The sequence below is a fragment of the Hylobates moloch genome, unplaced genomic scaffold (genome assembly GCF_009828535.3).
Source record: "Hylobates moloch isolate HMO894 unplaced genomic scaffold, HMol_V3 SCAFFOLD_13, whole genome shotgun sequence".
NCBI lineage: Eukaryota > Metazoa > Chordata > Mammalia > Primates > Hylobatidae > Hylobates > Hylobates moloch.
The window spans coordinates 85386646-85411664 of NW_026652288.1; the positions used below are offsets into that span (position 1 = coordinate 85386646).

The 25019-nt window shown below is 37.4% G+C and overlaps 1 protein-coding gene across 1 annotated transcript in view; it reads left to right on the forward strand.

Annotated features, from left to right (window-relative positions):
• Positions 1 to 25019, forward strand: part of NAALADL2 (N-acetylated alpha-linked acidic dipeptidase like 2) — a 959155-nt gene that overhangs the window by 854387 nt on the left and 79749 nt on the right. The window contains exon 12 of the mRNA XM_032174021.2: positions 23356 to 23449. Within this exon, the coding sequence (XP_032029912.1) occupies positions 23356 to 23449 (94 nt within the window). The remainder of the gene's footprint in view (positions 1 to 23355; positions 23450 to 25019) is intronic.

Sequence of the window (25019 nt, forward strand, 5' to 3'; positions counted from 1 at the left end):
GTATACACGTGCCATGGTGGTTTGCTGCACCCATCAACCCATCATCTACATTAGGTATTTCTCCTAATGCTACCCCTTCTCTAGCCCCTCACTCCCCAATAGGCCCTGGTGTGTGATGTTCCCCTTCCTACGTCCATGTGTTCTCATTGTTCAACTCTCACTTATGAGTGAGAACATGCAGTGTTTGGTTTTCTATTCCTGTATTAGTTTGCTGAGAATGATGGTTTCCAGCTTCATCCATGTTTCTGCAAAGGACATGAACTCATCCTTTTTTATGGCTGTATAGTACTCCATGGTGTATATGTGCCACATTTTCTTTATCCAGTCTATTATTGATGGGCATTTGAGTTGGTTCCAAGTCTTTGCTATTGTGGATAGTGCTGCAATAAACATACGTGTGTATGTGTCTTTATAGTAGAATGATTTATAATCCTTTGGGTATATACCCAGTTACGGGATTGCTGGGTCAAATGGTATTTCTGGTTCTAGATCCTTGAGGGATCGCCAGACTGTCTTCCACAATGGTTGAACTAATTTATGCTCCCACCAACAGTGTAAAAGCGTCCCTATTTCTCCACATCCTCTCCAATATCTGTTGTTTCCTAACTTTTTAATGATCACCATTCCAACTGGCATGAGATGGTGTCTCATTGTGGTTGTGATTTGCATTTCTCTAATGACCAGTGTTGATGAGCTTTTTTTCATGTTTGTTGGCCACATAAATGTCTTCTTTTGAGAAGTGTCTGTTTATATCCTTTGCCCACTTTTTGATGGGGTTGTTTCTTTTTTCTTGTACATTTGTTTAAGTTCTTTGTAGATTCTGGATATTAGCCCTTTGTCAGATGGATAGATTGCAAAAATTTTCTCCCATTCTGTAGGTTTCCTGTTCACTCTGATGATAGTTTATTTTGCTGTGCAGAAGCTCTTTAGTTTAATTAGATCCCATTTGTCAATTTTGGCTTTTGTTGCCATTGCTTTTGGTGTTTTAGTCCCTATTTAATCAGTGGTGTTGGGAAAACTGGCTAGCCATATGCAGAAAACTGAAACTGGACCCCTTCCTTACACCTTATACAGAAATTAACTCAAGATGAATTAAAGACTTAAACGTAAGACCTAAAACCATAAAAACCCTAGAAGAAAACCTAGGAAATACCATTCAGGACATAGCCATGGGCAAAGACTTCATGACTATTTTCTCTTTTCTGAATTATCTATTCTCATTTAAAATAAGTACTAATGTTTGAGAAAGATCAGATTTTCCCTAATATTCTTTACATTACCATTAACAGCAATAATGTATTAATCATATGTGGAACCTTTCTTTAGTGTTACTCTGACATCATGTCTTATGGATTAAAATAACAGAAGCCTAAAGAAGTAGTTTTATGTCCAAGGCCACAAGGATATGGACAGAACCAGAGTTAAAATCCAGATAAACTGGTTGCTACACCATTGTTCACTCTGCTCTGTTATAGTAGAAGAGTTCAAGAGTTCATCCTACTCTGTTCAATTGTTTATGGATTCTCTTTAGTAGGTGTTTAAAATGCTTAAAACAGTAACAATGTCTTTAAAATCTCATATCTTTCTTTGGTCTATCTCTAATTGGTACATATATGCATAGTAAATACCAAAATTACCAACATACTATACCTTGAATATTTTTTGCATAGACATTGTAAATGTTGTTGTTACATGTCTTTATTATTTCTCCATAGTCCTTGTTACCTGATAATAATTGATCAAAGAATATTAGGAGGTCAAAAGTTCAACAAATGACTATAAGATGGACACTCAAGGCTGGGCATGGTGGCTCACACCTGTAACCCCAGCACTTTCGGAGGCTGAGGAGAATGGACTACCCGAGGTGAGGTGTTCGAGACCAGCCTGGTCAACATGGTGAAACCCGGTCTCTACTAAAAATACAAAAATTAGCCAGGCATAGTGGCACATGCTGTAATCTCAGCTACTCAGAAGGCTGAGGCACAAGAATCACTTGAACCTGGGAGGCGGAGGTTGCAGTGAGCCAAGATTGTGCCACTGCACTCCAGCCTGGGTGACAGAGCAAGCCTCTGTCAAAATAAAAAATAATAAAAAAATAAAAAAAGATGGACCCTTAAATGTTTGATGATATAGAAATTACTATCTTTACAAATCCTTTATTCATTCATTCAGTAACTATTTAAACCTACTGTAAGGAATGAGCTGTGATTAGGTGCTGTGTATATAGTCATAAACAAATAGGCAAGACAGCCACACTCAAATAACATATATAATATGTTACATATATAATATGTTACTTATATAATATGTAATATTATATATGATATATGTAATTTATTGGAATACATAAGGAATACATATATATAATATATTGAAATACGTATGCAATATATGTATATAATATATAATATATAATGTTATTACACATATAATATATATTACATATATAATGTACAGATATATATGTGTATATAATATATATGTATACGTGTGTGTGTATATATATACATATACACACACATTAACAAAAAGTCTATGAAACTAAAAAGCCAACTGCTCTAAGAGATAAAAATGTTGGGGGAAGTCGAGAGAAATTCTATTTCCCTGTGTTTGACATGGAAGCTTGACTAAGAAGCTCAAAATTAAGCTGAGGGTTAAAGGATGAGAATGAGTCAGCTCTACAAAGAATTGGAGGCAGAGCACTTGCATTAGTGGGAAAAGCACATGCAAATTCATATAGGCAAAAAAAGTCTTAGAATGTCTGGAACATAAAAGTGATTTAGAGGGAAAGTGGCTCAAAGCGAGAGTGAAGACCAGATTGATATAGGCCTTAGGATGCTGGCTGGTATTTGACGGCAATGGGAAGCCAAGTTTTAAGAGCAAAGTTATATGATCTAATCTAAGTTTCAAAAACAGATAAGTCATCCTGGCTGTATATAAAGAATGTTTTGGAGGAGTCTAATTTTAGTAACTTTGGAGACTGACTTAATATAGACTTACTTTCTGGTACATAGTTATAGAATAATGGATATATTTAAAGCTAAACAAACAAGTAACATGACTGGAAAAAGCAAGGTATTCCCTGTTGTCAGAAAGAATGAATAATACCAAACCTAAGCTGTAATTTACTAATCTGGTGCTACAGTTGTCCAGAAAATTAGATTTGGCTTTAGGCTCTAAGTTCAGGCCCTAGAATTTGAATACCCACGTAGGAATAAAATGACATAGCCTTTGAATTGCATGATGAAATTTGCATAGAGAACAACCTTAGAAAGACGGATATCTTGGCCTCAAGTGATCCTCCTGCCATAGTCTCCCAAAGCACTTGGATTACAGGTGTGAGGCATGGCGCAGCCACATTATCCTTTTGATGCAGGGCTACAAGCACTGATTCCTACATCTGCTGTGACCTGGGCACAGGATTTTGAATCCTTCACTAAATTATTCCCTCAATTTCCTCTAAGAACGATTCAGCCTTAGAATAAGTCACAAGATTTTTTGGTTTTTTAAATCCAAAAATTAATATACTAGGCCTGATATGATGGCTCACACCTGTAATCCCAGCACTTTGGGAGGCCAAGGAAGGAGGATTGCTTGAGCCCAGGAGTTTGAGACCAGCCTGGCCAACATGGCGAAACCCTGTCTGTACAAAAATCACAAAAATTAGCTAGGCATAGTGGTGCAGGTCTGTGGTCCCAGCTACTTGGGGCATTTAGGGAGAGCATCACTTGAGCCCAGGAGGTGGAGGCCACAGTGACCCAAGATCGCACCACTACACTCCAGCCTGGATGACAGAACGAGACCCTGTCTCCAAAAAAAAAAAAAAAAAAAAAAAATTAATATACAAATAGCAACCTGGAAGGAGATGATCGAAGTTTAGAGTTTAGTCTGATTTTAACAGTGACCTCAAGAGAGCAGTTTTTTTTTTTTTTTTTTTGAGATGGAGTCTCGCTCTTTTCACCCAGGTTGGAGTGCAGTGGCACAATCTTGGCCCACCGCAACCTCCGCCTCCCAGGCTCAAGTGATTCTCCTGCCTCAGCCTCCAGAGAAGCTGGGATTACAGGCGCCCATCACCACACCCAGCTAACTTTTTTTGTATTTTTATAGAGACGGAAGATCACTTGAGGCCTGGAGATCAAGACCAACCTGGGCAACATAGCAAGACTCTGTGTCTACAAAAGTATTTAAAAATTAGCCAAGCATGATGCACACACCACTGCACTCCAGCCTGGACAACAGAGTGAGACCTTGTCTCAAAAAAAAAAAAAAAAACCAACCAAGGATAATGTGATTATTTTGGTGTAAACCTCATTTTGTACCAAAACACTAGCATTTAATTTTTTAAAGTGAGGTATGATTGCCATTATCTCATCGGCTTTGTGCAAAAACGCTTTTTTAGTTGCGATTGGGCCAGGGGCCAGGATGAATCTCCTCTGTAACTCTGACCTGAATCTTCAGGAAAGAAGATTGAGGATGAAGGTCTTGGTTAAAATAAATCAGGTTGTCAAGCAGGGGTGATTTTGCCCCCAGGGAACATTGGCAATGTCTGGAAACGTCTTTTGGTTGTCACAAATGTGGGATGGGGTTTACAAAAAAAAAAAAAGACTGGTATCTTTTTAAATGAGTCACTAGAAATCTCTATCTACTACTGGTCCAATATGTTGCTAAAAGAAAACTTGCTCTACCTAAGATATAAGAGTATGTTCATATTGAAAGTACCATGAAAAATTGACAGCCTAAACTCTACCACATGTGGAAATGGTTTACAGGTTTATATTATTCACATCATGTGAGAATCTCCAAGTTAGAAACATAAAGTAAACTTGCTCTGAACTAATAACCGTTGTGCATGACAGTTACAAATGCAAACTGCTTTGCAGTAATATTTTTGAATATTTCCAAGATGTTTTTTTAAAACATAGATTAGGTCATGTCATTTCTCACTTAAACTCTGGTTTCCCATTGCACTTACAATACCAGTTAGCAGCCTAAACGCCTATGACAATCTGATAGCCAATCTCACTTGGAACTGTACTGCCTCTTAGCTCATTCAGGCTGCTATACCAAAATGCTATAAACTCAGTAGCTTATAAACAACAGAAATGTATGTCTCACAGGTCTGGAGGTTGGGAAGTTCAAGATCAAGGCACTGGCAGGTTCTGTGTCTTGTGAGGACTGGTTCCTGATTCACAGAAGGTGCCTTTGCACAGTGTCCTCACGTGATAGAAGCAAGCTAACTCTCTGTGGTCTCTTTTTCTAAGGACACTAATCCCAATCATGAGAGTTCTGCCCTCATGTTCTAGTCACCTCTCAAAGACCTTGCTTTCTATTATCATAAACTTGGGGGTTAGAATTTCAAGTTTGAGAGGACACATTCAGGCCATTTTTATTTCTTCGAAACATACATAGACATATGTGCACAGAAGTATTCACAAGAAAAATTATAAATAATGGTAGAAATTGATCCACTGTGATAAGCATACACAACAGTCCATCTGAACACAACAATCAATGCTGAAATAAACTATAAGAGTTTCTTGAAATTATTAAATAATTTAAAAAATTAGAAACCATAATGAAAGAATTGATCATGAGATAGAAAATAATTTTAAAAATAATTACTCTAGAAATAACATCATCAGTGAAATTAAAAGCACAATAGATGATTGAAAAAGGAATGTATATAAATGTTGAGAGCTATTTGTTGAAGTGAAAAATAAATGTAAAGAAGTAACCCAGAAAACATCAAAGGAAGGAAAATAAAATGAAAAATGAGAAAGTGGTATCTTTTGACCTTCTCATTCTAAATTCCACAATAAGAGATTGAGGGAGATGCAGTATTTGAAGGCATAATGGCTGATAATTTTCCAATATTCACTAATGACGTCAATTTTTATTTTGAAGATCAAATCACAAATAGGATATATTAAAAATAAACCCACATCTAAAAAAATTGTGATGAAGTGGCTCGTAGGGATAAAAGAGGTTGCCTAAGTAAGAATAACAACTAGACTGCAACTAAGGACTCCTTCATAGCAACAAAATAAAATAGAAATAACTTCAAAATGTTAAAGAAAAATAACTCGCAACGTAGAATTCTGTACTAATCTAAAGTATCATTCGAAAGTGAGCAAGAAATGAAGATATTTTTAGAAAAAGCCTGAGACAAGTTTGCCACTTACAGGCTTTCACTGAAATAACTACTGAAGAATGCATTTCAGTCAGAAGGAAATTGAATCTGTTATGATAATGCAAGGAGAAAAGAAGTAATGGTGTGCCAAAAAATGGTAAAGATGTGGATAAGTATAACTAATTTTTGACTATAAAGAAAACCACACTAATAAGAATTGCTAGAAAATATCAGACAATGTAAGAAAAAGAAGAGCTTTAATGAGTTGTAAGCATCTTGCGTAGTTCATAGTTGGGAGGTGGGTACAGATATTGATTACCTCTAGACTTTGCTAGTCAACTGAGCTTGTCTAAGATTTAATGTGTCCAACCAAATAAATAAAAAATAGAAATAGAATATACAATTCAATCTATACAGAAATAAAAGAACAGAGAAAAAACTCAGTCAAGCTAATATACTTCAAGAAGGAGAAAAGGAAGTAAAGAAAGCTCATTGTCTAGAAAACACAAAATAATAAAATAAATGCAAATGTACCTGTAATTATAATGGCAGGGTAAATAGTTTAAAAATTCTCAAACTGGATTTTTGACTTTTAAGAAATGCAGTTACATATTAATTTCAAGTCATACACTATCAAAGAAAGCTGATGTAACAATATCAACATCAGAGATAGGAGACTTTGAGGCAAAGCTCAAACTTAGAGGTTTTTCTAATTAGAGGATGAGCTCATGAGGTTTTTAAAGTGAATAATTAAGAAGATACAGCAATTCTAGATATACAGGCACCAACTAACATGTATACAAAATAAAAACTGATCAAACTATAGGAAGAAATCAACACATGTACTATCACAATGTAAAATCATTAATACATTTCTCTCGAGGTATAGAGAAATTGAGAATAAATTGGTATAATATAAGAGCTGGGATGGGAGGTGGGGTAACTTCATAAAATAATCTACCTAGACATGGTGAGTGTCTTAGAGAAGGACCATGAGCTACTCCTGGAGAAGTTAGAGCATAATGAAATCAGGAGATTGTTTTTTAATGCCTTATAATAAAGTGTCATAAAATGCAATGGGCAGATTTTATAGCTCACTACCATTTGCATATTTTTTGTATATGGTATGTTTACCAAATTTTCCATTCGTATTTCATATTTTCATCATACACACACGCACATATACCCACACACCATCAATTTGGATTCTATTTCTCACATTTTGTTGTCTGTAAAAGTAATGTATTGAGAGCTTTAAGACCTTAATCCCAGGTCTGGTTTTGCCTCTAAATAGCTATGTGGTGTTTGGCAAATCAAATCATTTCAACTTTCAACCCCTATATTCTTATCTGCAAATTGAGGTGATAAAATCCGACAGAGAAGATTTATTTCATCAGTTGCCACCCCATAAATTTATCTGAAATGTTTGACCTTTTGGGAATTATAAATGTATATTTAAATTATATATTTCACAAGTATATATTGTGTAGCAATTAATTTTTCCATTAAAATGAGGACAAATAAAGTTATTTATTCCACGAATGACACAGTACATATCTGAGATAATAAAAACCAAGCACCTCTTAATCTGCCTAAGTAAATGAGGTGGTTCACTAAAGCATGACACCAGGATATGTCCCCAGTTGTTTAAATAAGTTGAACAAATGGGCACTGAATTCTTGCTACCCCTACGAAGACATTGTTAGCAATTGATCATAATGAAGGTAAAAATAAAATATGTACATTACTAAACATAGCCTCTTTTGGTGCTGTTTTCCACTAAATAAATTACATTTTAAGTGAAATAAGTTTCTTATTATAACCTACTGGACACTTCATAGCCGGGCCTCAAAATATATCATTACCAGTATTGCATAATATAATCTGGCAGATTTGTTGATAGGATTAAATTAAATCATCTATTCACAGTTACAATGAAAGGTCTGGCACATAGTAGATTTTGAGTTAATACTTGTTCCTTTCCTTTGCCTACCTTTAGAATATGCAAAAACCACAGATGCACTATCTAACCTCTTTGTCAGACCAGTGTGCTAATTTCCTTGCAAAGAGTGAACAGCCATATGATACAATGATGCATAGTGTAGTGTTTCTAATTTTTCTGAGGATCTAAACATACAAAGCTCACACAAACTTTAGAGAACAAAGGAAGCAGGTTTCCTGAAGTTTGTGGGTAGGTGTCCTACCTCTGCTTCTTGATCGGCTCCTAGGGGCAGGTTCTGCTGAGCCCCAGCGTCTAGTCAAGCTCTCCTAGATGTAGAAGAGACTGCTCAGTTCACAGCATCTATATGAGCAAGTCGCCTAAGAAACATGAGGTTTGTCAGAGCTCTGGCAGCTGGTTAAAATCCACTTCAGGTGCCAGAAAATAGTCACAATAATAAGCTCTTCAGGTAGCCCTCGACTTCTGTTATTAGATTGAGTCCTTCAGTACTCTTAGTACTCCTCAGTACTCCTCAATAACCAACCATATGCTAAAAATTTAAGAGAATATTGTGACTGGGTTTTACAGTAAACCCTTACAGACAAGGAAACAGAGGCCCATAGAAGTTCAAGTAGTAAATTGACACATTCTAAATTAAGGATAATGTGTTTTCAACAATAAACATTTAGATATTATACTTTTTGGTGATGGTGGTAACATGGTAATACGAGTACCAATTGCTAGATTAAATTAGACATGAAAACCTTTCTATCTTCACTTTTCCAGATCAGGCTTTACCTTGGCCTATTATGTGGAATGGCTTAAACCTTTTTCCAGGTTAATTTGTTAGTAATCACAGTATTTCTCTTAAAAAATCTAATTATTCAAGACATTCCAATATAAATAGATATCTTTCTCCTTTACAAGGAGGTTGTTGAGAAGGAAGAAAGGGATCCCTTGCAATATAATCATCTTCTCCAGCTTTATTTTCATTTTCTCCTTTAAAAAAATCCTTCCACCAGGACTGATTGACTTAGTGTTAGGATCAGAATTTTCACTTACCTGTTCCTCTTACTAAGGGTGCTGCCCTTAATTCTCTCCACCTCTCTAAATTGTATCCTTCCTTTAAGATCCAGTAAAATTGAACTGTCCTCCAAGAACTGTTCTTGGTCTATTGCTGTTCATAGTAACCAGTGTTCTCCTATTTGACCTTTGAGATGTGACATTTCATATGTTCTTTTTGTTTTTCTTTGCTAATAGCATCCAAACCATCCATAGCCCCTTTAGTACAGGAACTATGTCACAGTTTTACCATTTAACTGAGGACTATTGAATTATATGTAGGGGCTTTATAAGCATCTCATCAAGATAAATATTGCTCAGATAAAGTGTACTAATAAAAGTATAAGGTCATATCACATGGTTTAACTGGTCAACTATAAAGACACTAAAATTCTTGAATTGTTGGGCTATGGCATATAGGACATCCTGGGATATTTGAGAAGCAAGGAACTATTAATATAAGAGTCCTGTTTATCACTAAGCAACATGTAAAGAAAAAAGATAAATCTTGGAATTTCTAGAGTTTGACAGTGTGCTCTGTTCGTGCAGCTTCTTATTTACATACATATATTTTTGGATTCAACTGAACGGTAGCATCTAGTTCAAAGAAAGTTACTGTAAGAACTTTGTCATGAATATAATCACACATCAAAGGATCTAAAGCCCTTGTGGTGTTTTTTCTATTTTTAAAATGTCAGGTCTCACTTTGTAGGATGCAATCTGCAATAACATTTATTGCATTTATAGCCAAAGAAACTGCATTAACAATGTAATTGCATATAGTAAGGGTCACATATATTTTGACCATCATTTAAAATCTCACTAGGTAGAAGCAGCAAGTTCAAAAGAACAATCTGTTTTTTTCATTCCCATACCTCTACCTCTCTCTAGTGCCTTCATTGTCTCTATAAGATAGAAACATGATGTCATTATTTTTTAATGTTCATATTTTTTGAAAAAATGAAACAATATTCCAAGATATTATTTTTAAAAAAAAACAGAATTATACCAGATGTCCAAATCTATAATAAAACAGAGGTTTATTTTTGGTTGTTTTTTCAACTGGCACATATAAAAGGAAATAATAATTTATATCAAATAATATTGATCTATTAACTAAATAATTGGCTCTGTATGTGATTGCTTTCATTTATTACCAAGATGTTCTTTGTTTAATGGTTGGATATTAGAAGGAAATAACATCTTTGTCCTTTACTAAAGCACTGTTTTATTAAATTCCTAAAGAGAAAACTAAAACCACAGTATTTCACATGTGCAGATACTCAGCATTATGCCCTGAAAATACAATTTCTAAGATAATTTTCTCTTTCTAGCTCTTTATGAAAGGCTTCTTCTGTCTTGGTGCATTATGTATGCTTGTTATATGTTTCTTCAGCATTATTACAAATTCTGCTAAATCAGTTCTTTAATCTTTCTATGACTAATTGATTTGGATAATTTACAAAGTACATCATTTAATAAACATAAAATTAATCTTTTAAAAATACACAGCCACTACCTCCTTTGTCACACCACAGCTATGATAGTATTTGCAACTACTCTAGGGTATCTTAGAGAATTGTTTTACTACATAAATACTTCCCTTTTTTAGGCTCAGGAAAACAGGATCTACAGACATGAAAATTAGCATTGGAATGTATCAAAAGCTATAATCCTGGTAGGATCACTTGCTCAGGTCTTTAGTTTAAATAGGTGTAATCAGCCTTTGATTATTCCTTAGAATCATATGTTCACATTTGGTAAATATTGGCCACTGGTATTCCCAATTTGCTAAAATTAGAAAAGGGCTTGGAAAAAAATTTCAAAGGTGCTAATTAGGGTAACAATTAAGAGTCCAGATCTGCAGCCAGAATGCTTGGGCTCAAATCTCAAAATTGCCATGTACTAGCTAAGTGGACCTTGGGAAATTTAATTAACTAAGCAATGCTTCTATTTTCTCATGCAAAATAGAATAAGGCTATTGTAAGTATTCAATAATTTATATAAAGAATTTAGAATAATGCCTGGCATATGGCAAGAGTGCAACGAATGTTAGCTGCTATTATTATTATTGATATCATGTTAAAGACAGTTATTAGTGAAATATAATGAAGATACTTAATTTGTCAATCAGCACATGCAAATTACTACTAAACATAGTAAAAAAAGTAAAGTTAGTATCTTGAAGTTTCTTTTTCTAGAACACTAAGAAATATTAACATACTGTGGTCCCTCTCTAGAAATAATATGACTAGCAGAAAATGCAAATATGTTACAAAGTCAAAACATGACTACATCACTGAAAAATAGACATGAAAAATGCCAAAAAGCTAATTTGTTATTTCCGAATTAATGTGTATATATATTTTCTCTACTAAAGTTTAATAACAGATGATGACAGTCACCAAAAGAGGAGAGCTAGCTTACATTTGACAAAAAAAAAAAATTTTACATGAGTTACTTTTCTGTGGCATGGGAATAGAAAGTAAGCATTTTATTTTAGTAATAGATTTGCAAATCCTAAATTTTATCTTTGCCTGAGGCTTTCTTCAGCCCTGGAAAGCTGCCAGTGAACAGGACAGTTCAGAGATTAAAATGTAACACCTCCGTGGAGCAATGCCCAACTGGTAGCTAGTGAGTCAATACACTGCTCCCTTGCCCCTTGAATGGGAAGATCGAGGCACCTATTTTATACTAGCTCTCAGGTTTTCTCCAGCAAGCTTAAGCTTCAGTCATCCACAGTGGTAGCTGTCTTGATAATGTGCCTTCTATTGGTGGTCTTGTCTTCCCTGTCTCTCCTTCCCATCCTACTACCCTCACCTTTCAATGAACTATGTGTGCTCAGATTTCATCTCAAGTTTGTTGTTTTGAGGGGGTACCCAAACTAGGATTCCTGGTAAACTGGAGATGGTGTGATCAGAGTTTAGGCCGAGAAACTAGAGAGGAAATGGGGCTTTCAGCAGAAGCAGAAGCTGGAAAGGAGGATTTGAATCAGGGAATTTATATTCCTAGCTGTTGGTTTCCTGACATCATGAGTTGCCTTCTTCTTCAATGCCCTCTTCTTCAATGCTCTGGTGTTGGCAGGTGTTAGTACATACTTGCAAAAAAACAATACTGTTAGCAGTTTAGGGCTAAGTGAAGAGCCCAACTCTTTCACCATCAAATTAAATTTCAGTGGAGACATGCCTTGTTTATGTCTTCTTTCTTTGCTTCACATCCCATCGATTTTTCATCATGTCCAAGCCTTTGCGTGGTCTGTCAGCTCCAGAAACTCAGCAACTCTGCAGGGAAGGCATGCGCCAGGCTGCAAACCTAGTGTCTCAGTAACCTCATTCAGTTCTTGGCAACTGTTGGAGGCATGGTGGTGACTGAAACAGCAGTTTCTCAGCATGCTGAGAGAAAAGAACTCTCTTTCCTCCAGAGGTATTCACAGCTATGGCCATTCCACTATCCAAAATGTTGTTTTCAAGTTTAACACTGTTTGCTAACACAGGTCTTTATGTTCACACGTAGTTTCTTTTTGGTAGATCCCTGGACCAAACAGGATAAGTCACAGGAGCTCCTAAAAATGGCCATGTGTTTGGGGAACTATATATTCCAAATGTTTCCTGGGATTACAACCCTTCTTCTTGAAGCAAATTGCCCTATCGGAGGCTATTGAAATTCTTCAATGACTTTGGAAATCCTTTGCTAAAAGAAAACATACCACCTAAGGTAGTCTTCATTTGAGACTACCTCAGTCCATCAAAATCATTCTAATGTCTTTGAAAACTTAAGAAGGAAAAGTGGGATCTTGAACCATTTCATTCCTAAAAGGTTAGCAATTCCATGACAATTTTCCTATCTCTTTCTCCTCCAACTATTGGCCTTCACAAATGTAAGCAGTGGAAGCAAGGCCTTTCGCAAGGCCTCCTAAGCATTCCACCAAAATCTGTCTGCAGAAAGAAACCCTCAAGTCATCCATTGGCAAGAATACGAGCATTATTCAAGTGTTAGAATGTTTCCACTTATACATGAAACTCTCTTGGGGCTTTCACGGTGGCTCTTCTTGGGGCCGAGGGAACAGGTGTGACATTTAAAATTTTCCTCACTAGTTTCTGTGATGTGGGTTGTATCTGAAGCTTCCTTTTTGATAGTTGTGGAGGTTGTATAAGTTCTCGCTTTTCTAAGACACTTTTACTTTCAAGTAATTTTATATATATATACACGAACCTGTCAAATTATAGTTGAATATTAGATATCATAAATTTTGCTATAGGTCGAGGGGAGCAGTGGAAAGGAAGTGAGACAAACAGGTCTGTTTTTTGGAGTATACAAGAAACATATCCCAAATAAGTAATTGCACAACTCGGATGATAATGTGGAGAATGTGTTGGAGGCAGACATTTAAAACAATTAGGGAGTTTGTGGAATATTCCAAATGAAAGACAATGACAGTCTTAAGGCTATATTTTAGTCATGTTATGGATACATGGATTTTGTGCATTAATTGTGCATTACACCATTTAATTTCTAATTTTTGGGGGAAATAACTTGGGTATGTCAGGAATACATCTTTGATCCCTCTCCTCTATGGATACTGCAGCTTTGGAAAGGGGTCATGAGGACTGGCGGCTGCTTCTCATTCTGTTCATCTTCAGGAAACTCCCTCCACTCTTCTTGCCCATGGCTGGCTGCCCTAAGGTTTGTGATCCACAGGATATTTGTTGTTAAATTGGGGGATTTCTAGTATAACGTGACATAAATCAGAGTCATGTCACTTCAGGATGAACATAACAGCCTGAAGGACACTATGCACCACAAAATCCTGTTGTAAAGACTCTTGCCGGGCTATGATTTATCAAGTTATGCCTCTGCTCTGAAAGTTAAAAGGAGCAGAGCAGACTCCCTGCAGATCACTGAATCATGGCCATATACCTTGGATGAGTTTTAGGGTTTTCTGACCCTATGCCCCACACTCCACACACAAACTTACTTCCCAGTAACCGAGAACTCTGTTTCAGTCACACTGGTTTCTTGTTTCTCTAAAAAATCTTGTTTTACTCTAAAAGTAAAAAGAAATGTTGGCTTTTTTCTACCCCAGATTTCTGCTCATTTTATTCCGTTGGTCTAGAATACCTTTCCCATTTTACAGTCATCTAGATTCCTGCTCCCCAAATATATGCGTATGGTGTCGTTATGTGGTATGTTTAGAGTGGAATAGAAAATGGTGCTTTCTACGGAATAAAAGATTCATACTTACTAATTTTATACTGTTAACTTCTTTTTCCAATTGTGTAAAAGTGGAATGGACTTATCTCTAACAGGAAAGTAAGTTCTAAGGAGAGCAACTATCTTTTATGACATTTTAGCTCTTTTCTCTCCCCCATAGCATGGTAATGATCACACAATAAAGGATCAATAGCTACTAGTTAGGATGGTTCATGATTCATCTACTATTTGTCATGGTGTCTTATAGCATGTGTTAAAGTGAACTAACAACGGCCTGAGAAGGAATCTGTACTCCTATATTTGAGCCCTTGTGGATGAACTATAACCTAACTAATAGGTAGACAAGATTCACAACCTAATTTAAGATTATGTGCCTGTAACAATAGCTGAGTCTTTGTCAATCCCAGCAGCCATACTTCAACCACTCATACATTGCTAAGTGTTCAGACTGTGTTCAAATAAGGCAAACGCCAATCTGTAACCAATCCAGCTGTTTCTGTACCTCACTTCCAATTTCTATACATCACTTCCCTTTGCTTTGTCTATAAATTTGTTCTGACCATGAGGCATCCCTGCAGTCTCTGAATCTGTTGTGATTCTGAGGGCTGCCAGATTCGCAAATCACTCATTGCACAATTAAACTCCTTTACATTTAATTCAGCTGAAGGTTTTTTTGTTGTAGTTTTTTCACATGCCACAGTGACATCCCAGTTTTTTTTTTTTTTTCATGGTAATCTATAAAACAGGTGTTATGCTTATCTCACAGCATCAACTTTCATAGTAGGGCTCTATTGCATTTTAAATTTAACTGAGGATATAAAAAAGATCTCATGATAATAGTTTAACTTACTGCTTAAGTGAAAGGTATAAACTATGGTTACTTTAATCTGGGTATAGAAAAATATAGAAAACCACACAATGCTCAACCATGCTGGTGGCTAAAGAGAAATTACATTATAGACCCAAGGCAATGGTATTATTTTAGTGAACCTATGTATGTTTTACTGCATTGTCCACTCAATGTATGACAAATTCGTTAAAAGCATTTATTGCAAATACAGTCACCATACTGGGTAATGAGCTACAATAATTAAGGGGAGAAAATGTACCCTACTCTTTAGATATTGACAGTTTAGTAAATAATTTTTTTTCTTTCTACATTGGTCTGGTGAGTAAGAGAAAGATTTGTGATGAAGTCAAAGAATTACAGTTATCCCACATAAAAGTTTATCTTTCTTTGGCCTGAAGTAATTTTAGTTGTATTTAAAGGTGCAAAAGAGTATTTTAAGAAAACTTAATACAGATATATATATATACACACACACACACACACACACACACACATTTTTTCCTTAACTTTGTAAATAATCTGTTGCCTTGTTGCCTCATAGGGTGATATTTATATTCTTAAAATTCTAGAATAAGCTTTTATGTATAGTTTTTATCTCTTGACAATCTGATCTTGCCTAACGCCAGTGAGACCACTAACTCTGGGAACATCAATATTATTTAGTAAAAGAGGGAAGCCTTTGCAATGTGGTGATTATTAACTCAGTTTTCAACACAATGATCCTTTTATTTATTTATTTATTTTTTTTGAGACGGAGTCTCGCTCTGTCGCCCAGGCTGGAGTGCAGTGGCGCAATCTCGACTCACTGAAAGCTCCGCCTCCCGGGTTCACGCCGTTCTCCTGCCTCAGCCTCTCTGAGTAGCTGGGACTACAGGCGCCCACCACCACGCCCGGCTAATTTTTTGTATTTTTTAGTAGAGACGGGGTTTCACCGTGGTCTCGATCTCCTGACCTTGTGATCCACCCGCCTCGGCCTCCCAAAGTGCTGGGATTACAAGCGTGAGCCACCGCACCCGGCCCCTTTTATATTTTTAAAATATTTTTAGTTCTGTACAGTTTTTTTATTTCGAATGTATTCTTCCTTCATCTTCCGCTCAGGGCTAGTATGGTCAGAGAATAGTGGAAAAGGAAAGACACCAGGGTCTTGAGGCACATGTGTGCTTGTAAAGTCATTTCATTGTAATGTTACAGATGGTGAATAGTTATTTACTTACACTATGTGCCACAGGTATGCAAATATCATAGATGTTCAGGATTGGAAATAAGATATTACAGGTATTGGCCAGTAGTATTACAAGAAACATAGGTTTTTGTATTTTTTTCTTCACCAGGAAACACAGTAGTATAGTGGAAAGAACAGTTGGCAAGAAGTAAAGAATTTAGAGTCTAGCTTTAGTTTTCCACAAATAACCAACTGAGAGATTTTTTTCTAGATTCTGACTTAAACCTCGTGTTATAGCAAAAAAAAGTAGTACGGGGCTTCAAATCAATTACACTTGGGTAGGTGACTTGAGCAAGTGAACTAATCTCTGAGAGCCTCGATTGCTTTTTTCGTATGAACGTGATACCTGCCTTGCTGAGCTGTTGTGAGAATTAGAGAGAATGATGTTTGAAAACTTCCATACAGCTCTGATACCTAGTAGGTGCTCCAGAAAATTTGGTTATTGATATTTTAGCTTTGCCATTACTGTTAACTGTTCTCAGTGAAGCTGATTCTCAGTGTTTTTAACATAGGATATTAATTCCGCATCTACGGGTCTCTTAGGGTTGTCAGGATAATGAAATGAGATATACAGGTATAACGCACTTTGAAAAGAATGAGGCCTCATATGAATGTAAAGGAAAGTTGTTCTGGCATGCCTGAGGAAGACTGAGTTTCAGAGTGGGTAAGAATACGCAGTGTGGTTCATCTCTGTGCTGCATGACAAGGAGTATACAAATCTTCCTGTTGCTTACGAAGCTGCAAAGAAAGCCGATTTAGTCTAAGCATTCTGTTGTGGGCCAGGTGTTTCTGAAGTCTCAATCTCTGTTGCCAGAAGATAGTTGGCTTGTATTCCAATGTTCAAGGTGCCAAGCCACTCAAAAAACAAACAAAACAGCTTTCTCCAGCAGCACTCAGAGAAGTCGCCTTTCTCCCTCCTCCTTTTTCTTTTATTTTAATCTTTTGTAATGTGTGGTATCCAGATTCTAAGTGTAAACAAAACACGTCTTTTCTGGAGTCTCTATTATACAGTGCAAACTGGAAAAAAAATCAATCATAATCCTTCTTAATTTCTTTTAAAAATCTTTTTTATAATTTATTTTTATATTTTGGTGTTTCTTGTATGATTTGGATGAAGTGAGGTGGAATTGAAGGATAATTTATGTCAATCTATTGCACACAATTCATTTCCTGAAGTACAGCATAATCAGAGTAGGCAGTTTCCCAGGATTTCTGTGATCACTATGCTGGTGTAGGGGCAAAGGGAAAGCTTCCCCTCCACTCTCTGAAGGATTGCTGAAAATGAACTGACAACAGGCAGGCTAATAGGAGAAAAATGCATAGATATTTATTTCATGTGCATGATGGGGGGAGGCATGGGATTACCAATAACTCAGTGGACTACAGAAACATATTTATGTACCCTTTTTGTAAAGCAGAGAGAGATGGGGAATTTAGACCATTCTCCTCATGAATAGTAAATTATTATTAGGGATAATAAATGGACCTGGGAGACAAAATTAATTTGTAAATGATTCTCTTTAGTATTTGAATCATCCTTAGAGGCGACACTATCTGTTTGAAAAAGTCCATCTAGGTGTGGTCACGTCCCTCATTGACAAACGATGAGATTTCCAAGAGAGGATTAAAGGTAATTGTGTTCCTCTTTGGAGGTTCACAGTTTTTTGATGGATAAGAGAACTTCTGAGAACATCCTCATCTTGTGGTTTGAGAAACACAGAAGTGTTGGGAGGGTGCGGGGCAAGCAAGGGCAGAGAGACCTTGAGACTCTTTCTTTAGCTCAGTATGTCAAAGTCTCATTTTGTGGGATACGTATTCAGCACCCCAACATTGGAGATAAGACTCTGCAAAGATACATTAGGAATTGGTTGGTACAGTTGGGTGAAAAGTACCTCAAAGGAATGAAATGTTATCAAAGTGGTTCTTCAATGAGAACACATGTACATGGGAGGGGAACAACACACATTGGGGTCTGCTGGGGGGTAGGGTGGCGGGAGGGAGAGCATTAGGAAAAAATAGCTAAGCACGTGGGGCTTAATACCTAGGTGATGGGTTGATAAGTGCAACAAACCACCATCATCCACATTTACCTATGTAACAAAACTGTATATCCTGCACATGTACCCCAGAACTTAAAAATAAAAAAGGGGTTCTTTCTTCTCTTTATGTCTAATAAACACATTTTCCCAAGCATATAGAAGAAGATCAAATTGAATTATATTTTTTATGACTTGAATTGTGCAAACAGTTGGGAAATATAACTTTTAATATTGTATTAGTTTGTTTTCACACTGCTGATAAAGACATACCAAGACTGGGCAATTTACAAAGGAAAGAGGTTTAATGGAGAACTCACAGTTCCATGTGGCTAGGGAAGCCTCATAATCATGTTGGAAGGCAAGGTGGAGCAAGTTACATCTTACGTAGATGGTGGCAGGAAAAGAGAGAGCTTGTATAGGGAAACTCCTGTTTTTAAAACCATCAGATCTCATGAGACCCATTCACTATCACAAGAATAGCATGGGAAAGAACCGCTCCCATGATTCAGTCATCTCCTACTGGGTCCTTCCCACAACATGTGGAATTATGGGAGCTACAAGACAAGATTTGGCTGGGGACACAGAGCCAAACCATATCATTGCACCCCTGGCCCCTCCCAAATCTCATATCTTTACATTTCAAAACCAAACGTGCCTTCCCAACAGTTCCCCAAAGTCTCAACTCATTTCAGCATTAACTCAAAAGTCCACAGTCCAAAGTCTCATCTGAGACAAGGCAAGTCCCTTCCACCTATGAGCCTGTAAAATCAAAAGCAAGTTAGTTACTTCTTAGATACAATGAGGGCTCAGGCATTGGGTAAATGCAGCCATTACAAATGGGAGAAATTGACCAAAATACAGGGGCTACAGGCTCCATGCAAGTCCAAAATCCAGCAGGGCAGTCAAATCTTAAAGCTCTAAAATGATCTCCTTTGACTCCATGTCTCACATCCAGGTTATGCTGATGGAAGGGGTGGGTTCCCATGGCCTTGGGCAGCTCTGCCCATGTGGCTTTGCAGGGCATAGCCCTCCTCCTGGCTGCTTTTACCGGCTGGTGTTGAGCATCTGTGGCTTTTTCAGGTATACAGTGCAAGCTGTCGGTGGATCTACCATTCTGGGGTCTGAGGATGGTGGTCCTCTTCTCACAGCTCCACTAGGTGGTGCCCCAGTAGGGACTCTCTGTGGGGGCCCTGACCCCACATTTCTTTTTTGCAGAGGTTCTCCATGATGGCCTCGCCCCTGCAACAAATTTTTGCTTCGGCATCCAGGCATTTCCGTACACCTTATGAAATCTAGGCAGAGGTGGGCTGGGCGCAGTGGCTCACACCTGTAATCCCAGCACTTTGGGAGGCCAAGGCGGAAGGATCACGAGGTCAGGAGATCAAGACCATCCTGACTAACATGGTGAAACCCCATCTCTACTAAAAATACAAAAAAAAAATTAGCTGGGCGTGGTGGCGGGCGCCTGTAGTCCCAGCTACTCGAGAGGGTGAGGCAGGAGAATGGCGTGAACTCAGGAGGCGGAGCTTGCAGTGAGCCAAGATTGCGCCACTGCTCTCCAGCCTGGGCAACAGAGCGAGACACCGGTTCGGAAGAGCGTCCATTCAAAGGGAAATCTAGGCAGAGGTTCCAAATCACAATTCTTGGCTTCTGTATACCCACAGGACCAATACCATGTGGGAGCTACCAAGACTTGGGGCTTCCACCCTCTGAAGCAACAGCCTGAGTTGTTCCTTGGCCCCTTTTAGTCAAGGCTGGGGCAGCTGGGACTCACAGCACCAAGTCCCAAGACTGCATGCAGCAGAGGGACCCTGGGCCTGGCCCATGAAATCATTTTTTCCTCCAAAACCTCCAGGCTTGTGATGGGAGGGGTTGCCACAAAGATCTCTGACATGCCCTAGAGACATTTTCCCCATTGTCTTGATGATTTAACATTTGCCTCCTTTTTACTTAGGCAAATTTCTCCAGCTGGCTTGAATTTCTCCATAGATAATGATATTTTCTTTTCTATCACATTGTCAGGCTGCAAATTTTCCAAACTTTTATGCTCTGTTTCCCTTTTAAAACTGAATGCTTTTATCAGCGCCCAAGTCATCTCTTGAATGCTCTGCTACTTAGAAATTTCTTCCAGGGCCGGGCGCGGTGGCTCATGCTTGTAATCCCAGCACTTTGGGAGGCCGAGGCAGGCGGATCATGAGGTCAGGAGATTGAGACCACGGTGAAACCCCGTCTCTACTAAAAAATACAAAAAAAATTAGCCAGGCGTGGTTGTGGGTGCCTGTAGTCCCAGCTACTTGGGAGGCTGAGGCAGGAGAATGGCGTGAACCTGGGAGGCGGAGCTTGCAGTGAGCCAAGATTGTGCCACTGCACTCCAGCCTGGGTGACAGAGCAAGACTCTGTCTCAAAAAAAAAAAAAAAAAGGAATTTCTTCTACCAGATATCCTAAATCATCTCTCTCAAGTTCAAAGTTACACAAATCTCTAGGATGGGCAAAATGCCACCAATCTCTTTGCTGAAACATAACAAGAATCACCTTTGCTCCAGTTCCCAACAAGTTCCTTATCTTTATCTGAGACTACCTCACCCTGTATTTCATTTTCTCTATAATTGTCAGCATTTTGGTCAAAGTCATTCAACAAATCTCTACAGAGTTGCAAACTTTCCCACATTTCCCTGTCTTTTTCTGAGCCCTCCAAACTGTTCCAACGTCTGCCTATTTCCCAGTTCCAAAGTTGCCTCCACATTCTCAGGTATCTTTTCAGCAGTGCCCCACTCCTGGTACCAATTTATTGTATTAGTCTGTTTTCATGCTGCTGATAAAGACATACCCAAGACTGGGCAATTTACAAAGGAAAGAGGTTTAATGGAAAACTCACAGTTTCACGTGGCTGGGGAAGCCTCACCATCATTGCAGAATACAAGGAGGAGCAAGTCACATCTTTCATGGATGGTGGCAGGAAAAAGAGCATGGAAACTCCCATTTTTAACACCACCAGATCTTATGAGACATATTTACTATCATGAGAACAGCATGGGAAAGACATGCCCCCATGATTCAGCCATCTATTACCAGGTTCCTCCCATAACACATGGGAATTATGAGAGCTACAAGATGAAATTTGGGTGGGGACACAGAGCCAAACTGTATCAAATATTAAATGGAATTTGCACCTTGTTGAATATACATATTTGGATATATAACATCATAATTTCCTAGTGAATTATATCTTTTATGCATTCTGTCTCAAGTTAGTGTGCTAATTTCCCCTGTGTAGTTTCACAAGACAATGTTTTTCATTCACTAACCACATTTCATACTGCATTAATAATATCAACACAGTCACATTTCCCTGTGTGCTGCCTTCAGGGTTATGAGATATGTAGGGACATTCGTTAAGCCCAGGTAAATATTAAATATCACTTATGAGAGAGAGAGATAACAATAGCATTTGCTGCCAGCCCTAAGGTCCTTTGAGATGTATATGAATGCATATGACTTGTTCAGCCTGTTAAGCAGATGCTAGTTCAGCTGTAGTGCATGTGTTAATATTCAGACAGTTTTGGGGTGGGGTCATGGGGGAATTATGTATGTATGAAGATTGCAGATATGAGCTTTGGGGATGCCTTTTAAAATTTGTATTTATTTATTTTAAGCATTAATCTCACAGATGTATTAATACTATTAGTTTCGATTCTAGAAAATTATAAAAATTAAAAAGCAATTAGGAATAGAATAAAAGCATGAAGGAAAATCGTATCTACGATTTTGAAGGAGGTTTATTGGAAGCCAAATGTGAAGATCTACCCGTGAAGACACACCAGCAAAGAGTCTGTTACAGGGTGGGAGGCTTTCCTGGGGAAGCTTAGAAGAAGGGAGGAAGACTCCTCATATCCGAGGTGTTCTTTTTACTGGACGGTATAATACAGAGGTTATAATCACTGGCTACAGATATCAACATACAGGTTAAAATGTCTACATGCAAGACAATTGGCAAAACTTCCTGATTCTGAAACAAATCAGCCAAATTTCACAATTCAAAGACAAATCAGCATCCTTTTCAATGTCATTAGGTTATGTATTCGTCAGTACGTAATTGGGGGAACGCAGAAAAAATTCTTTACTCAGTGACAGGATGTTACCATAAATCACAAGACAAGTTAACTTGGAAGCCTGTTTACTTTCAAAGTAAACTGCCAAATGTGGCCTGTAGGTTATCAAATAAAATAAATCGATCATTAATTTTGTCTGAAATTTTCCTTAGTCCAATAACCAGGCATTGATTTTCAGGTGTTCCTCTCCACGGTTTGTTTGGTCATGTGATATTATGAACTGTAAGGAATTATTTAAAGTCTATATATTACAACTCTTTCATTTAGGGAAGCCGTTTCTTAATATTTCAGCTCACAAAAAGAATGATATATTTCTTTTTTTAAAATTTTATTATTATTATACTTTAAGTTTTAGGGTACCTGTGCACAACGTGCAGGTTTGTTACATATATGTACATGTGCCATGTTGGTGTGGAACACTTTTACGCTGTTGGTGGGACTGTAAACTAATTCAACCATTGTGGAAGTCGGTGTGGCAATTCCTCAGGGATCTAGAACTAGAAATACCATTTGACCCAGCCATCCCATTACTGGGTATATACCCAAAGGATTATAAAGGAATGATATATTTCTTCATACTATGCTGAGATGTGAAAAAGATACTGAGTTCTTTTTCTTTATAGAAAGATAAAATTAAATAAAGATTTAAAAGAGAGATTTTATAAAACTTTATTATTCCTGTGTGTTTTTGCTGCTCTAGATGTATAAAAATATCTGAAATAATGAAAAACAAACAAATGAAAACTTCTAATTACTGAATGCTAGTATTTTCTTTTTCCTTTTTTCTTTCAGCTCTCAGGAGAAGTGATTTTGCAAATTGCCAACGAACCTGTTCTGCCCTTTAATGCACTTGATATAGCTTTAGAAGTTCAAAACAACCTTAAAGGTAATTTTCCTTTGAATTATAGTAATTTTACTGATGAAAAATTGTTCAACTAATTTTCAACAAGGAACGGATGAAGTCATCAATGATCTTACTAGCTATGGCAATGCTATGCTTCCTGGAGAGGGTGATCCTGAAAAGGGCCTGGAAGAATTTTAGTTTTCATTCAACAAAAATGAGATGCACGTATGTGTAAGCATAAAGGAGAATATCAGATTTTAAAGGATGGCCCATCTATTTTATCAAAGAGATTTATAATTCTAAGTTTCTGTTATTATTTACAGGTTTCATGTAGAATAATATAGTTCAATGATCCAGTTTTTTTTTTTTTTTTTTTTTTTTTTTTTTTTTAACATTCTAACAGCCAATCAGTTCAAACAAGACTGGCCCAGAAGTTTCTCTTTTGGGGTTGGTTTCTGTGTGGTATGGGCCCCATTCCATTTGACTGAGATATTGGCTCAGACTTTAGATCAAAGATGATAAAGAAGAAACCAGGCAATTATTTCTGAGCCTCTATTTCAATTCCTTCGTGTTTGAATATATCTCTCTCAGCAGAATTCTGACCCCACCCTAATAATTACCTTCATTTCCCCTTCATCTACATACAAATCTTTCAATTAGGCTCCTAATTTGTCTTCATTAACCAAATACAAAGGGCAGCATTGTGATTAAAGATTTCACCCTCCTCCTCTTTGAGTCACACATCTTCCTAACAGATCTTTAATGAGTCATTTGTGGACAACTACTTCTCAATAAAAAAGTCAATATTTTAACTGTAGAGCTGAAACAGTAATCCTCTGAAAATGGATCATTCTAAAAAGCCAAATATTTCCAGTAGCAGAAAATTTAATTTTTTTTTCTTTTTTTTTGAGAAGGAATCTCACTGTCTATTGCCCAGGCTGGAGTGCAGTGTTGGGATCTCAGCTCACTGCAACATCTACCTCCCAGGTTCAAGTAATTCTCCTGCCTCAGCCTCCCAACTAGCTGGAACTACAGGCACATGCCACCACGCCCGGCTAATATTTGTATTTCAGTAGAGATGGGGTTTCACCGTGTTGTCCAGGCTGGTCGCGAATTCCTGAGCTCAGGCAGTCTGCCTGCCTCAGCCTCCTGAAGTGCTGGAATTACAGGCATGAGCCACCACACCTGGCCCCCTTTTCTTTTCTTTACCTGGATTGTTTCTTACTGCCTGGATTAGAGATTACTCCATTTTTCCCCCTCAATACTTCTTAGGATTTTATTATAGTGGCCGTAAAACCATGACCTTGTGCACAGTTTGAGCCACTTACAGCTATTCGTTACCATACAAATAGCCTCATATTACTCTCCTTTTTATATATTTAAGTTAGTCTCTATATAGTTTCCTTCTTTCCTACCTACATTAGGCTTTCGTCTTACTGTTGTCAGTGTGTCTACTGTAGCAGTCACTCTGGGCAACCAAACATACGGCATTTTGCAAAATAAGAACAAAGAAGGTATAAATAAAGGTCTAAATAGTTTTGTGAATAATAAATATCATTTTTGCAAATATTTTTTAAACATTAATTTTATTCTGTAAACTGTTTTGCTGTTT